We start from the raw sequence: 14738 nt of genomic DNA, 5'->3' as shown, positions 1-14738 counted from the left end.
CAGGCATTATTTTCACAGTGTCCCACTGAAATGCATTTATAGGATTACTGTAGGCTACTCCTTTTTCATTAGGCCCACATAGGGATGAGCCTTGTGTGCCTGAAGATCAGAGGGTGACATGCGCACTGCGGGGAGCGCTCACAAGCAGCGGACACAATGCTGGAAAATAAAAACGCTCAGCTTGCTTCTTGATATCTTGCAGTCTCCCAATAAGCTGTAATGACTTGTCCCATCGCGAAAAGTGTCATCCTTGGTATTCTCGACTGTAAAAAAAAAAATCTCCCTCGGACTGGAAGAGTTGGCGGATGTGCTGCGCTTGGAGCTCAGTGGGGACCTGTTGATAGCCCTCCGGCGCTGCAATGAAGGTGAGATGAGGCTTTCTGCAACAAGCGACTCCGGACTGATGACCGTCTGTTCGTCACAGTAATAACTGTAAATGTGCCCCGGTCATTTTTAAAGAAATTAACAGATTGTCTTCTAGAATACGTGTCAAATTAGTAGCTAATGGGCCTATTTAATTGCTGTAAATCATCATCTGTAATTTATTTATTTTTTATTCGGGAGCAGTCAGTGTTGCTTTTAACACCGACAGGAATAAGATATAGATTTCATTAGGCTACTGTGAAGGGCATATAAGTAGGTACCGCGATACCCCTCGTGCCTATCAATGGCCCCTAATTAGATTTTAGATGAGACGTTGTCATTTCCAGCCCATCGTTTTGCAAATCAAATTATGTCATTGGTATTATGGTTTGAAGCTATACAGGCTTCCCCTCAAGTCAGAATGGTCGGGAGGCCATGTGTCGCTGGTAATTACCATCAGTGGCTGATAAAGTCTTTTGGAGGAGATTTAAATCCTGCTAAAGAGCATTAGTTGACAAGCAAGGCGCTTGCAAGCATGGCACAGGCCCTGGAGGAGAGGATGTCGAGGTAAAATGATACATGCTGCAGAGATGTCAAATAAATATTGGTTCATTAATTAGTCATTTGCTCATGAGGAGTGGAAGGCAATCAATTTTTTTTTTTTTCTGCAGAAATATTTAAAAAAAAAATATATATATATATATATATCTTCGAGTAGAAATCTCAACTTGGCACTTTTATTCCATAAATATGCTGTCAACTTCCTCACAAAAAAAGACTATGCACAAGGTCATGTTAAAGCGGAAACCTTTTGTTTTTGTTGCTGTTACAGGTGCCAAACAAAGAAGAATGATGTTCAACTGAGACAGAAAGTCATAAGGACACAATTCATCTGAACGATCTGGCAGGCTGCGATGGAAATCATGGGTAAGTGTATTCAGTTGCTTGCAGATGTAGAGTAGTGCACTGTTTTAAGCCAAACATGTTCCAGTAACCTCAGTAAGGTTGCCCCACAACAGTCATCATCAGAGGTTTACAATGAAGCTGTCAGGCATGACTGCTGCAGCCAGACGGGAGGGAACAGTTACATGCGCAGGTGGCACAGGACTCACAGTCTGGTCGGTAGTCAAAACTTTGTGGTGAGGAGTTTACAGGGTCTTAACCCTCTGCCACATGTAATTACTGCAAGTGAAGCTTGTGCTCATTAGCTGCTGCTCTGCCAAATAAACCAGGGCAGTATGACTTGATGCAGAATTTAAGGTTCCCCCCTCTTTTTTAAGAATAGGTAGCACACTACCTTTTAATAACACGTTTTTAGCCTTCCTGTAAAGAAATATTTTCTTTAGGTTTTGGACACAAGTGATCCCAAACAGCAGCCTTGTTCAATGGATGTATACTCATATATATATATACAGTATATGAGTATAAGCAAAGCAGTATAAGTAGGCTATAACCAAATTCCCAGTGGACTCATACCAGCAAACACTTTTGTTTGAATATTTATCATCCAATCAGTGCTGACAGAAGATGTCAATAAAAACAGACATTGTATTTTAACAAAGCCACTATGCAAGTTTTGAGTAAACTCTTTCATTTTGCCATCGGAACCTGTTAAATATTGACATTACATGGCTTATTATCAAAAGTCTGGGTTTGTATTAATGTCACACTGCAGCTGTGGGGGCTAATACAAAGCCAGCCTAGAGAAATCCTGCTTCTGAATGACACCAATGATACACAATTTCTCTGCAGACACTCAGTGTGCCTTGGAGGCTGTGGAGCGGCTGCAAGCCAAACTGAAGGAGAGAGGGGAGGCCCCCACACAGGAAAAACTCTCCCTATTAAAGACTGTCCTGCAGAGCCCCCTGTTCCATCATATACTCAGCTTACAGCAAGCTCAGCGGAAGCCCCCAGCAAAGGTACAGAGTGGACATGAGTGTGTGGGTGTTTGGTGTATATTGAATGGTAGGGAGGGAACTGGAGTCATTCCCGAAATACTGAATGCAGGAACCAAACTGGATGAGTAATCAGCTTACCTAAGCTTACCACTAAAGCCCTGAGAACGAGAGAGAGAGGAGAGAGCAAGAGAGAGAGAGAGGAAGGAAGAAGTGGCAATATATCATGTTGAGGAGTTTGTTTGTTTATGACACCATCAATTGAACTCATTTGTCAGTGGTAAGTATTGTGGCTTGGGTCAGTAATTACCTGTTGTGGTGTGCTGTAATAGGCTAACCCAATAAGCCCAAGTCTTTACACTAACAAACACACACACACACACACACATGCTCATTATTACATTAGCCTGTTAGCATCTCTGCATTCCAGGAAACATCGCACTGGATCATGTCAAATGTCTCTGGATTTTTATCTGGACTGACATTGACACAGTTTTAATTGGTTCCAGTGTTGTTTCTTACAAAAATTACAGGTTTTTATATCTAGTATAGGGATATATGTGCAAGTCAATGGAGTGTGGAGTTGCTTATTAGTATATTTTCAGTGCTCCAACAGGTCTGACAGTGCAAATCTGAAATAAGCATCTACTGAAATTCCCTTAGAAACTTAGAAACAGGAAATCTATAAGACAAAAGGGAGCAGTTTTGGGTTATGTGACATTGAACAGAAGCCTTTATCTCAGTTCCTTGTGTTCCTACTCATCTATCTTCCCTCTCCTTTCTCAATTTTAACCTTATTTCTGTTAGGGGTTTTTTCCCTTTTGGCTAACACACATTTACCCTCCCCCTCCCACCCTCTTCCCTAATTTTTCTTCATTGTCTCATGCCAACAATACCCTTTTTCTCCCCACTTCTTTATCTTTTCTATTTCCCATCCCTCCATCACTATCTCACCCTCATCCTGTTCCTCTCTGTCTCCATATCTCCTTTCTTCAATTAATGTCTCCACCATCTCCCTATCTTCCTCATCCATTTTCCTCCAAATCTTTCTCTCTTCCTTCCCTTGCATCCTTCAATCCTTCCCACATGTATCTATTCTCTCTCTATCACACCCAATCCATCCTCTCCATTTAATCCTCTACCCTCCTCTTTCCACCCCTCCATTTGTTTCCTATCAATCCCTCCCCTGCGGCTCTCTCAATCCTACCAGGGGAAGGGCATTTCCAAATCTGTGTCCATGAACTGTGGCCCATGCCAGGGCATGGCGCTGGAACTGAAGACGCTGAGTCACAGCGACTCCTACACATGGGCCATGGAGAACCGAAGACCCAGCACGGCCAGATCCTTCCACAAGAGTGGTAGCATCACCTCTTTGGGCTCACAGGAGATGTCCTTTACTGACATCTACCCAGACAACTGTGTTCACACTGAATCTCAGGTACCTAAAATATCCATCATAAACATGAGGTTAGGAGTTCAGTAATAGGAAGCAATTTATTCCATAAGTCCATAAGCCAACCGAATATATAGTATTTGTAAAATGCAACACATCACCATTCAAAATGTCACATTTTACATTTGAGAATATCACATTACATTATAAAACTCAAGCACTGTAAGATATTACACCGTCTGAGGGTTCCATCCAGTCGTAAGAGGCTGCTCAGCTCACCCAATGTCATTTTAGGTTTGCTTTTGTTTTACACATGACATTTATTTTTTTAGTACTGCACTCCCCCTCGAATACCCCGATCCATGTCAATGGGGAGAAACTTGTCTGCTATTGCTCATGAGGTACTGTAAGCTCACGTGACGTGTTACTGTAGAACTGGTAAATGTGTGTCCGTGGATGTAGATAGTTAATGGAATCAAACATGTTTTTTCCTCCCTTTGATGTTGTTTCACTTTTTCTTTGAACAATTTAATTAGAATATCAGAGCGGAAACAAATGATTAGTCAATTAATCAATTAGTTGATGGACAGAGGTTTAATCTGCAACTATTCTACAAATCGAGTAATCGTTTTAGTGATTTTTTTTACGGAGTGTCTATTTGCACCCCTGGTACAAATAGCCTCGGCCACACAGCTGAACTATTTGCACCCTAGACGTATAACAACGTGAAAACATGGCGGACATTCATCTTCCACGCCAACAGAAAAGGGCGAATTTAGAAAGGTTTCATCTCTAATGTTTGTTCTAAAGACATTTCTGGCGGGAAAGTTGTTTTATATTTTCATAATCTTTCCTCAGTGAATGCATACAAGCGTCAGTTTGTCAGTTAGAAATAATTTGTTGCCAATATCTATCTTCCGTATTAGCAAATATATTGGGCTGTCACATCATTAAGTAATGGGCATCGTGTCCGTCATTAGTGCAGGAGACCTGGGTTCGAGTCTTTGCAGTAGCAGTTACTTATTGATAATGTTTTCAGTGGAAAAACTCTGCTACATTTTCATAACTTTGTTAAGTAAATTCATACAACCCGACAATATCTGAATTTAAAACCTTCAGGTTGTTATATGATTGAAATCAAATCTTCACTGATAAGTCTATGGTTGCTATGGATACCAAATACATTTCAGACCTCTGAAGTCTCAGGCATTGGCCGTGACACACGCATTTCAAGCTGCTCTCACGCTAACACGCCACACCTGCCTTTTTTTCAGGCCGGGAAGTGATAGATCTCACCGGACAGAAATTATTATATGATATACAGAAGAGAACAGCAACGTTTATTTATCCCGCTGTCCCGGTGGGATACGGGAGTCTTTCGCATCTGCAGACGCTCCCCTCCGACACTCAGTCCCGCAGCATGCACTCCTGTACTGGGGTGCAAATAGCAAACATTGATATTTGCACCAAGACGGGTGCAATTAGAACACTTGCTATATATACCAGGGTACAAATAGCATCCACTTCTAATTGTACTGGGGTGCAAAATTAGCTCATCCAGCTTCCAAATCGGAAATTTTGTAACTTTCATGTGTCACACATGACTGTAAACTGAATATCTTTTGGATTAACATTTTTCTCATTTATTTAACATTTCTTAGAAAATAGAAAATAATGAGCAGATTAATAAAATGAATGACAATAATTGTTAGTTACAGACCTATAAAACAGATTTTCTCTGTCTTCCTCCTTCTTGCTCTAATGTCTTTCATGTCAGAGGCGTCATGTGGAGATGATAGAGTTGATCAATGATGGGAAGGGTCTTGGCTTTGGCATCATAGGAGGGCGCAGCACAGGAGTCATGGTCAAGACCATCCTTCCAGGAGGAGCTGCTGGTCAGGTAAATCGAGCTGCTAGTAAATCCCATAACCAAACTTTAATCAGCCAGTTAAAGCAGTAGTTCAGCATTTTTGGAAATCTGCTCATGTGCTTTATTGATGCATGTTAGATGAGATCGATACCACTTTCTAGAAGTACCACTAAGCTAGAAGCTATAAAAAAAATCAGCTAGAAATTAACAAGTGCATCTAGTGTGCTTGCATGAATTTTTGTATTGTTGTCTTGTGTCCCAGGATAAACGTCTGCGTAGCGGAGATCAAATCCTGCGCATTGGAGATACAGATCTGGCTGGCATGAACAGTGAGCAGGTGGCACAGGTGATATATCCATTTGTAGATATTTACAAAGCTAGACAATGGGATACTTTTTTTTTCTCTTTAACTCTTAGATAATATTACATATTATTACATAAATTGATGTTAAAAAAACAGCTAAAACCAACATAGCAGCCTCACCTTTGTGTTTGTGCAGTCCAGTATGCAATGCTGTTTTCCAGGACAGCTGTCTAAATTAAATTTAAATAAAATTTATGTTATTTATTTATTCATTGTCACACACAATCTAATTTCATTCTTTCACAAATGACCACCTGGCCCAGGTGCTGCGAAATGCTGGTAGCAAGGTGAAACTGCTCATCGCTAGGGATATTACCAAGGACAACCACCTTTCCTCTCCTCTCCTCAACCAGGGCAGCTTGGATGACAAGGTATGTGTGTGTGTGTGTGTGTGTGTGTGTGTGTGTGTGTGTGTGTGTGTGTGTGTGTGTGTGTGTGTGTGTGTGCGTGCGTGCGTGCGTGCGTGCGTGCGTGCGTGCGTGCATGCATGCATGCATGCATGCGTGCGTGCGTGTGTGAGTGTAAGAATAACAGTCCATATTTCACCATGTTTTATGTGGATGTCTAATCAGTGTTGATGGTAAATGTAGTCAATTGAAGCAATAAATTCCTCAGTGTGTGTTATACTGACTGATAAAGCCGAGTGTTCCTGCAGGTATAGCCATACCAGCAGAGCCTACATGTACCAGGATGCATTGTGCACAAGCTTCTGACGGCCAACCACCAAACTGAAATTCATTGCCGCAGAATGATTTGGTTTATTTTGGAATCGTAGGTCAATTTGAGCAAAGGTGCCAAAAGTCACTGTTTGTTCTCAGCAGCTCAGGTTCTGGACGGTCCGGGCTGGTCGTGTCCTCTTGCACAGCTAGTGCAGCTGAAGTCTCAGTCTCTCTCCTCTGCATTTCTTCTGCCATATACTCTGGCTCAAATAAATATGGGTGACTATCCAAGTCAGCCAAAACAGTGTAAAATGTATCCTCGTCCATATCATACTCTGCTCTCCTATTTTGGGATGCCATTTTTGCTGTTGGAAACATAGCTAGTTTGCAATACAAGCGAAGAAAACAAGGAAGTTTTGTTTTTGAATGGCATCTAGAGCATGCCCGCTGGCTACCCAAAGGCAGAGACTAGAAATCCAAGCTGAAATAGCCTGTAGTTCTTCCTTACCCCCAACTGCACCACTGTACACATCAAATGACAGTGCTGGTGCCAGAAGAACAACAGATTTGGCATCCCCGGAGCCATAGAGAACAATGGCAACAACTGCAGGTGTTGTTTTTCACACTATATCCCTGATTCGGATAGACAATAAGGTTGAAAATCAGTGAAATGGTTTTTCACATTTTTATGTAAATAACTAGCTAGTGAGTGACATGTTTTATTTGAATCCAAAAAAGATGTACATACTTTTTTTCTTTCTGTCCTTTTGTGCAGCTCAATGACATGGACGACGACTTTGAGTTCAGTGTGCAGTTCACTAAAAACAGCCGGGGCCTGGGATTCACTATTTCTAGCTACATAGGTGACCTAAACTCAGGTAATATTATCTACTGTAAGATGGTTAACATATTGGAATATCAGTTAAGGATTACTGCTCCAATATAAGTTGATGGAAACAAAATAAATAATAAATGAACATTATCCCTATTATGCAAGCCTATTATGTTTTTTTCATCCTGTTCTCCTCAGTTTACAGCGCTGGCGTGATAGTAAAGAGCATAGTGAAAGGCAGCACTGTCGATCAAGATGGACGCATCCACCTTGGAGACATCATCCTGTCTGTGAGTTCTAGTAAAAACACAACAGATGGCTTTTTTTATTGTGCTCTCTGAAGACAAATACCTTGTTGTCTCGAATATATTCTCTGCTGAATCTTAACGATTTCAGCATCTTAAAATCTGCCCAGTTTGCAACTTTTAGTAGTTCCATACACACCAATTAGGGTCTTTTTTTAGCTGATGAAGGGGAATTCTGCTAGTTTTACTTTACCCCTATCTAACTCTTCATCATTTCATCATGTTTTTACCTATGCTTTCCATCTTGCTCTTTTCTATCTTTGATTAGTATCGATTTCTTTTTACTTTACAATTTAATTTACCTGTGCTTATTGTCTCTCCACCCCATCCACAAGAATGCTTCTTCTATCTCTGTGTCTACTTTCTGATTCTTCTCCTCATCCATAATCTGTCTGTTTCCCTCAGGTTGATGGGGTGAGCTTGCAGGGCTGTAGTGAGCAACGTGCAATGGAAGTGCTGAGGAGGACAGGTCCCCTGGTCAGACTGAGGTTGTTGAGGAAATCCGTCCGTCTGAGCCACATCTTGCCCCCGGCCCCTCCCCTGCAGCCCCTCCGACACTCCCACAGTTTCCATGAGGGCAATCCCTACAGAGTGGGCCTCAACAAGATTCAGGAGACAGGTGCTTTGTGCTTGAAAGAGAGGAACATATTGGATCAGGGCTATCATGAGGACATCAGTTTTGACATTGAAAACATGCTTATAATCTGGCATGTACTTATCCATAAGGTGCTACCTTAACTGTTGAGTTATATCATAACCACAGTCACTTTTGGTGTTTTTTTTAACCTGATGATGCCCTTTGATAACTCTTGCATGATTTAATTTCTCAAATGCTTGCTGTGAAACTGTGTACATTATTTTTTATTTAACTCAAGTGGGTTTGTGTATATGTGTGTTTGGATCTGCACTCAAACGTGTTTCCCCATCACCAAGGAATCTGCTCACTGCGTGAAATCTCCCGGAGAGCAGCATACGCCAACAGACGACCCCGACATGACTCCAGAAACGGTAAGCTCCCCTTTCCCATACTGCACTGCAGTCTGGAACTGGATCATGGGACTTAGTCTGATATGCTGAGTGGGCTCAGGGAACAGCAATGTGGCAGTGAAGCATGCTCTTTGATGGGATTCTATTTATAGTGTTGTGCAATCATGTGTTTATCCAACTCATTCAGCTTATTCCAGATGATTTGGCTCTGGATATATGGCTTTATTTAGACAAGGATTTTTGGGCTTGATTAGAAAGCACAGCCAAATAAGCCCTGATTGCTGTGAGGCTTTAATAGATGAACAAGAAAACATTTGTTTGCCAAGAAATCAGATGGTGGGTGTGAATACGCACGCCTGTGTGCCTGTACTGTGTGTGTGTGTGTCGGTGTGTCAGTGTGTGTGGTGACATTCTGCTATGTCAAGGGAATTATGCTGTCTTCTCTCTATAAAACGGAAGATGTTTTCACACAGATCCTATTCTCTATTGATTGAATTATGTAGGGCTAGGGCAGTGTTACTGGGGTGCGTGGTGTGTGCATGTTAGTGTCTGTGCTCAGTGCTTGTGTGATATGAGGGTAAGTTTTCTATGTATGTGTGTGCACACAGGAGTGAAACTGACGCCAGCTGAGGAGGAAGACCTGAGGAGGAGGTGGCAGCATGCAGTTGGACCCCGATATGAAGTTATTGTATGTTTCTCTGTAGTAAAGAAATGTATTACATTCATACACTCATCAAACAATAAATGCTTTATTAATTTCCCCTCTAGAAGACTACATGTAATTATCCATGTTATGAAAAACCCAGTTTCCTTTAAAGACTGACACCTACACATCCCCTATACAGCCCTCTTACCCATCAAACTGTGCTTCCCTGCTGCTTTTTTTCCTGTCTTTACCATTACTCATTGTCACAATCACTCTTAGGTTTGTCAGCTGCAGCGTTTCAGTGAGACTAGTGGTCTGGGCATCAGTCTAGAGGCTCGGGCAGGACATCACTACCTGTGCTCTGTCTTACCTGAGGGGCCCATTGGTCAAAGCAACAAGGTCTTCAATGGAGACCAGATACTTGAGGTAACTGACTGATACCATAAATCCTTTAAACCAACTGTTCTGCAACTCATCCTTTAGTCATCTAAGAAACATAGTTATGAGAACATGTAAATTGGAACAAGATGTGGTCTGCATAGGACTGATTATATTGCCACATCTGCTGGATACACAGTTGGATGACTAAGAAAAAGCACCCCTCATCTACATATCTTTAGTTCACAGTAGTGTAGTTTCTGACATGTGTCTGCCTTTCATTCAAGCGCTTAGCAATGGCAGTAATTAGTGGTATAAGAACAGCAACAATAAACCTGGAGTGGGAGCCTTTTTGCACACTAAAGACATTTTGTATGTATATCTGATAAACAGTAATTAAATAACCATTAGTTTCTCTTTAAACCTGCATAAATCTACTTTTTGGCCACTTGGGGGTAGCACAATAAGATGTAAATACAACAGTGACCTATTATCACCTCATAAAGTTGATATGGCAAACATTTTAGCAAGAAATTAACATCATCAAGAAATTCACGCAACCACGCACATCACTTACCACGATGAGTCTATAGTACATTATCTTAGCTAGCAGTACAGAAAATACTGCAGACTGGCTTGTGTCCCTCCTGTCTTTGAGTGTATAACATCTGTGTCTTTCTGCAACGCTTTGATCTCCCCCTGATGACACCACCGTACCAAAGCCATTGTTCATCTACTTTTTAAAAAGGAGCCTCACTCAATTTAGCAGGCCCATATCAATTTCAACCTTAATTGTGCTTGCTGTGAGTTGGTGTTTAGGTGTTGCATTTTTAGGACTGCCTGGTCATGAACACATATACACACACAAACATGTAATAATGTCTAACACTCTAAATATTGTTATTTTAATGTTTTTTAAAAAAAGGATTATATACAGCATCTTTAACCTCCGACAAACAGCACAGGTGTTATTTTTCCCATGCTTAAAGAATGACTCAGCAAATCACTGACCTTAGGAATATCTATTTTAGAAACACTGTATACACAGTATGTATCTTCCTGGCAGGTGAATGGGATCCCTCTCATTGGAGAGACACACAGGGAGGTGGTCAATATCCTGAAGGAGCAGCCGATGTGTGTATGCCTGGTGTGCTCTCGCATTATACCCCCTGCAATTCCCGACAGTGATGAGGAAGAGGACGATGATGCCCGTCTCACCCTGAAAGAGCTGCTGGCTGAGTTCAATGACAAGGTGAACACATGCATCAATGAACAGATGAGCTACAGAGGGAAAGATGAATAGAGGGATTAGTGTTAAGCTTTCCCCTTAAAACAATATAAACATCAGAAATGTTTCTCATCCTTTGCATTTGAAATTATACATCCCTTTTTTCTGTATTCTTACTCCTCTTCGCTTGTCTCAGTTGGACCAGGGCTGTGTCATACCCTGTCCTACAGCTGAGGACATCACCAAACGTGGCATACCTCCCATGTCACCTCCTCTGGCCATGTGGGAGAGAGAGTCTCAGGTGGTGGAGCTGGAGAAAGGCGAGTCAGGACTGGGCTTCAGCATCTTGGACTACCAGGTCAGAGACATGCCCCCAAGCCTTTCTACAAATAGAAAAGACTGGAATAGGCGGCAGCCTAAGAATATCAGTGTTGGACTGGATAGGGTGAAGGCTTTCAAAACATGCAAAGAAATAGTAGTTTTACTCCAGCTGTTCTCCCCTTTATGGGACCATCTAATCCACTTGCTTTTCCTGTGTTAATACTGTGTCTAACGTATATTCAATTTTTACAGTACATTAGAGTATGTCTTCAGTAAACCATCTTTCCCATTCTTATGTTTAACTATAGGATCCAGAAGATGCCACTAAAACTGTTCTGGTAATCCGGTCTTTGGTGCCTGGAGGTGTAGCAGATCGAGATGGTAGCCTGCTTCCTGGAGACAGACTCATGTTCGTCAATGAAACTGACTTGGAAGGCTCCAGCCTCGATTATGCTGTGCATGTACTAAAGTCCACCGGCTACGGCCCTGTATACATTGGTGTTGCCAAACCACTTCCGGTATGTGAAGAAAATACATTTTGATTTAATTTTATTAGTATTGTAGGCCTTTATTTGATATCTGACAGTAGAGGGGAAACAAGGGGGGGGAGATGGGAATTACATAATACAAAGCTCCCTGGCTAGGTGCAAAACAGGATTAATGTCGCTCATAGTTAGCATCTTAACACCTCTTGAATCAAGAAGCATATTTCAATGTTTGAGTAAATTCAGTAAACTTTTGGACACATAAAGATATCCAATAGATACATATTATCATAAATAAATAATAATAATTATGATAAATAAATAAATGGTATGGCAACATTTCTGACAATAGAAAATTCATATTGTTTCACAGTAGCCTATATATCAAGTGAAAATGCATTTATTATATGGGCCTCTACATGTTATATCATATTTTATATTAATAAAATCATTAAATACATGACATTTATGTCACAGATATGCAAGTTAATTAGTTAAACGTATGGTTCTTGAGGATATTTTTTCTGCTTTTTGTTGTGGACTGTGGCTTAGTAACAAGGAACACAGAATCCAGTTACAGGCTGTCTGAATTTTTAATGCAGCTGAGAGATGAACACAATGCTTGACCACACTACAGATGGAGAGGGAAGGGGAGAGGATGGTGTCTAATTTACAGTCACCTTCTTTTAGTCTGTTTGCTTCCATGTGAATTTACTCACTTTTAAGCACGCTGCCATTTTTATTTTATGTACACTCCTAAATTTCAACTTCAAAATCTTGCATTCTCAGCTGGAATTGTGCGGTGGCTTGACGCCCATCTTGGAGAGGAGCACTCGGGCTTCTTGCGATGACACTGACAGCCACACTCAGGTCAGCCTTCTAGCTGAAGCAGCGGAGGCTAACACCAATACTTGCAACTCTGAGGACAACAGCATCATCCAGCCGTGTTACACTACTACGGTATGTCATGTATCATTAATTTAACAGCAATAACAAAAACACTATTTAGTTTTATTGCTGAACAAATCTCTGTACATACTTTTCTGTTTGCTACTTGTGCTCTGTGGTAAAACAAAACCAAAAAAATCATACATTAGTCGACAGGAGAGTAAAGAAGGAAAGAAGGGAGAAAGAGATGCAACAAGCTGCATTCAATCCAGGGACATTGTGGTTCATGGTCAATTTCTTAACCCCTAAACCACAGGGGCACCTCTACACAAAACATTGTCAAAGATTTTGAGTCAATATTGCTCAGAGTTTGTCAATTGTTTGTATATCGCACCACTGTCCCTTGTGTGTAGAACATAGATCTGGAATAAACAGAATTTAAGAGGACTATAATCATGCATCGTAATCTAACAGACATTCTGTAAATGGGCTCTCACCTGATGCATGAGACTAACTAATTAAAATCTTCCCAGCAACAGTTACAGTAACCCTGCAGCAGTCTGAATCTTGTAGTACAACACATAGGAAGCATTTGTCATTGCTTGCCATGCAAACCTGAGATTCTGTAGCCATTTTAGGTGCTCTAAAGGAGATTACCATGAGTGTCTGTTCTCCCTGTTCACATTCTATCGTTGAAGCTTAGAGCCGGCTGTATCAGTATCACTGGGTCAGGTACAGAGAAAGTGCTCAGTGTCAAAGACTTGTTTCTCCATTGTGGCCTTAACTCAATCCTATTGAGGCAGCCTTTTTGTGCTGGCCTCTGCTTAATTACCAACAATTGCCTCTCAGTGGAAGTGCTTACTGCTTGCACGACATTGGCCCCTGGTCTAGGTCAAGAACATACTGTACTGACTGGGACACGTACAGAAATGCACACTGACACTCAGAGCAGCAAGTGTCAGAGTGTTCTCATCAAAGACAGGCTTGTTGCAAAGGTAGCTTCAGAACTTCAGTGATGCTTGTACTTTCTGTGAAGGTTCAAAGAGTATCTCCTTGCTGGCCCTTTTCTTTGTGAAGTGCCCTGGGGGACTATAGAAGTCTACCCTGCTGCATGTTTTACATCTTCGAATTACTCTAAAGGCTTCCACCCTGGACGGTTATAAGTTGTTTGAAATAATTTCCGTTTCACAGCAGGTAGCTGGTGCTTGTGATGATAGCAATGTAGGACTTAAGCACTGGGTAATTTTTGCAATATCCGCTACTTTTGTAGAAGCTACACGATTTGTTCCAGTGGTGTGCACAGTTACATGCAGTATATTGTTAGAGTTCTACAGTTCTCAGCCATTATTTTTGCTCCCATATAGGCCTTTTTATTTGTTCACCAACCACCACTCTTAAATATGTGTGTGTTTGTCACCTCACCTTTTCACTCATACCCTCTGTGTTCTCTCTCACAGGAAAACCAGCTGCGTCAGCGCTTTGGCATCATGGAAGCCGACAATAGGCAGCAAGCACCGCCTCTGCCCCCCCGCACCAGCTTTGAGAGGACAATCACTGTTGTCCGAGGCAACCGTAGCCTTGGTATGTTCTCCGTTATTCTCATGATGATGGTGTCTTGGTGTGTGTACATCGCTGGCATGGCGATAATAGGCGGTGGTGATGAAGACTGCCCTGAAGAAGAGTGGTGATGAAGTGTTGTGGTCCTCATACCTTGGAGGAGCCGATAACTGTGTGTGTGTGTGTGTGTGTGTGTGTGTGTGTGTGTGTGTGTGTGTGTGTGTGTGTGTGTGTGTGTTTGTGTGTGTGTGTGTGTGTGTGTGTGTGTGTGTGTATGTGTATCTGTGTGTGTGTGTGTGTGTGTGTGCGCGTGTGAGATCAGTGAAGAGGTAGAAGTAATATGAGAGGACATGAAGAAGTAATATGAAAACCAATGAGGATATCAATATTAATTTGAATGTTCATCTTAATATATTTGTTTTTATATGCCAGTGTTGAGAGTACATTGTCTTAACTGCTCCAAGAGCAAGTCCAATTATTGGCAATTCAAACATGACAGGGAGAAAACAACAGGGTGTAAAGTGCTTCTGCACTTGCAACTAAGAGCACCTTGCAACCAGGTAAGAA

General features: G+C 41.5%; 1 protein-coding gene across 1 annotated transcript in view; it reads left to right on the top strand.

The window, feature by feature from the left end:
• Positions 1-1277: 1277 nt before the first annotated feature.
• si:dkey-92j12.5 (multiple PDZ domain protein) overlaps positions 1278-14738 on the top strand; it is a 36091-nt gene continuing 22630 nt past the window's right edge. Inside the window, exons 1-18 of the mRNA XM_062425713.1 lie at positions 1278-1290; positions 2116-2282; positions 3469-3696; positions 3984-4052; positions 5429-5551; positions 5784-5867; positions 6149-6256; positions 7320-7422; positions 7575-7666; positions 8087-8300; positions 8615-8689; positions 9277-9356; positions 9594-9740; positions 10759-10944; positions 11117-11278; positions 11550-11759; positions 12516-12686; positions 14072-14195. Coding sequence (XP_062281697.1) covers positions 1278-1290; positions 2116-2282; positions 3469-3696; positions 3984-4052; positions 5429-5551; positions 5784-5867; positions 6149-6256; positions 7320-7422; positions 7575-7666; positions 8087-8300; positions 8615-8689; positions 9277-9356; positions 9594-9740; positions 10759-10944; positions 11117-11278; positions 11550-11759; positions 12516-12686; positions 14072-14195 — 2356 coding nt within the window. The remainder of the gene's footprint in view (positions 1291-2115; positions 2283-3468; positions 3697-3983; positions 4053-5428; positions 5552-5783; positions 5868-6148; positions 6257-7319; positions 7423-7574; positions 7667-8086; positions 8301-8614; positions 8690-9276; positions 9357-9593; positions 9741-10758; positions 10945-11116; positions 11279-11549; positions 11760-12515; positions 12687-14071; positions 14196-14738) is intronic.

Source organism: Scomber scombrus, chromosome 2 (genome assembly GCF_963691925.1).
Source record: "Scomber scombrus chromosome 2, fScoSco1.1, whole genome shotgun sequence".
NCBI lineage: Eukaryota > Metazoa > Chordata > Actinopteri > Scombriformes > Scombridae > Scomber > Scomber scombrus.
Note: the sequence above shows the minus strand (reverse complement) of the source record. Positions and strands in the feature narration are given on the sequence as shown.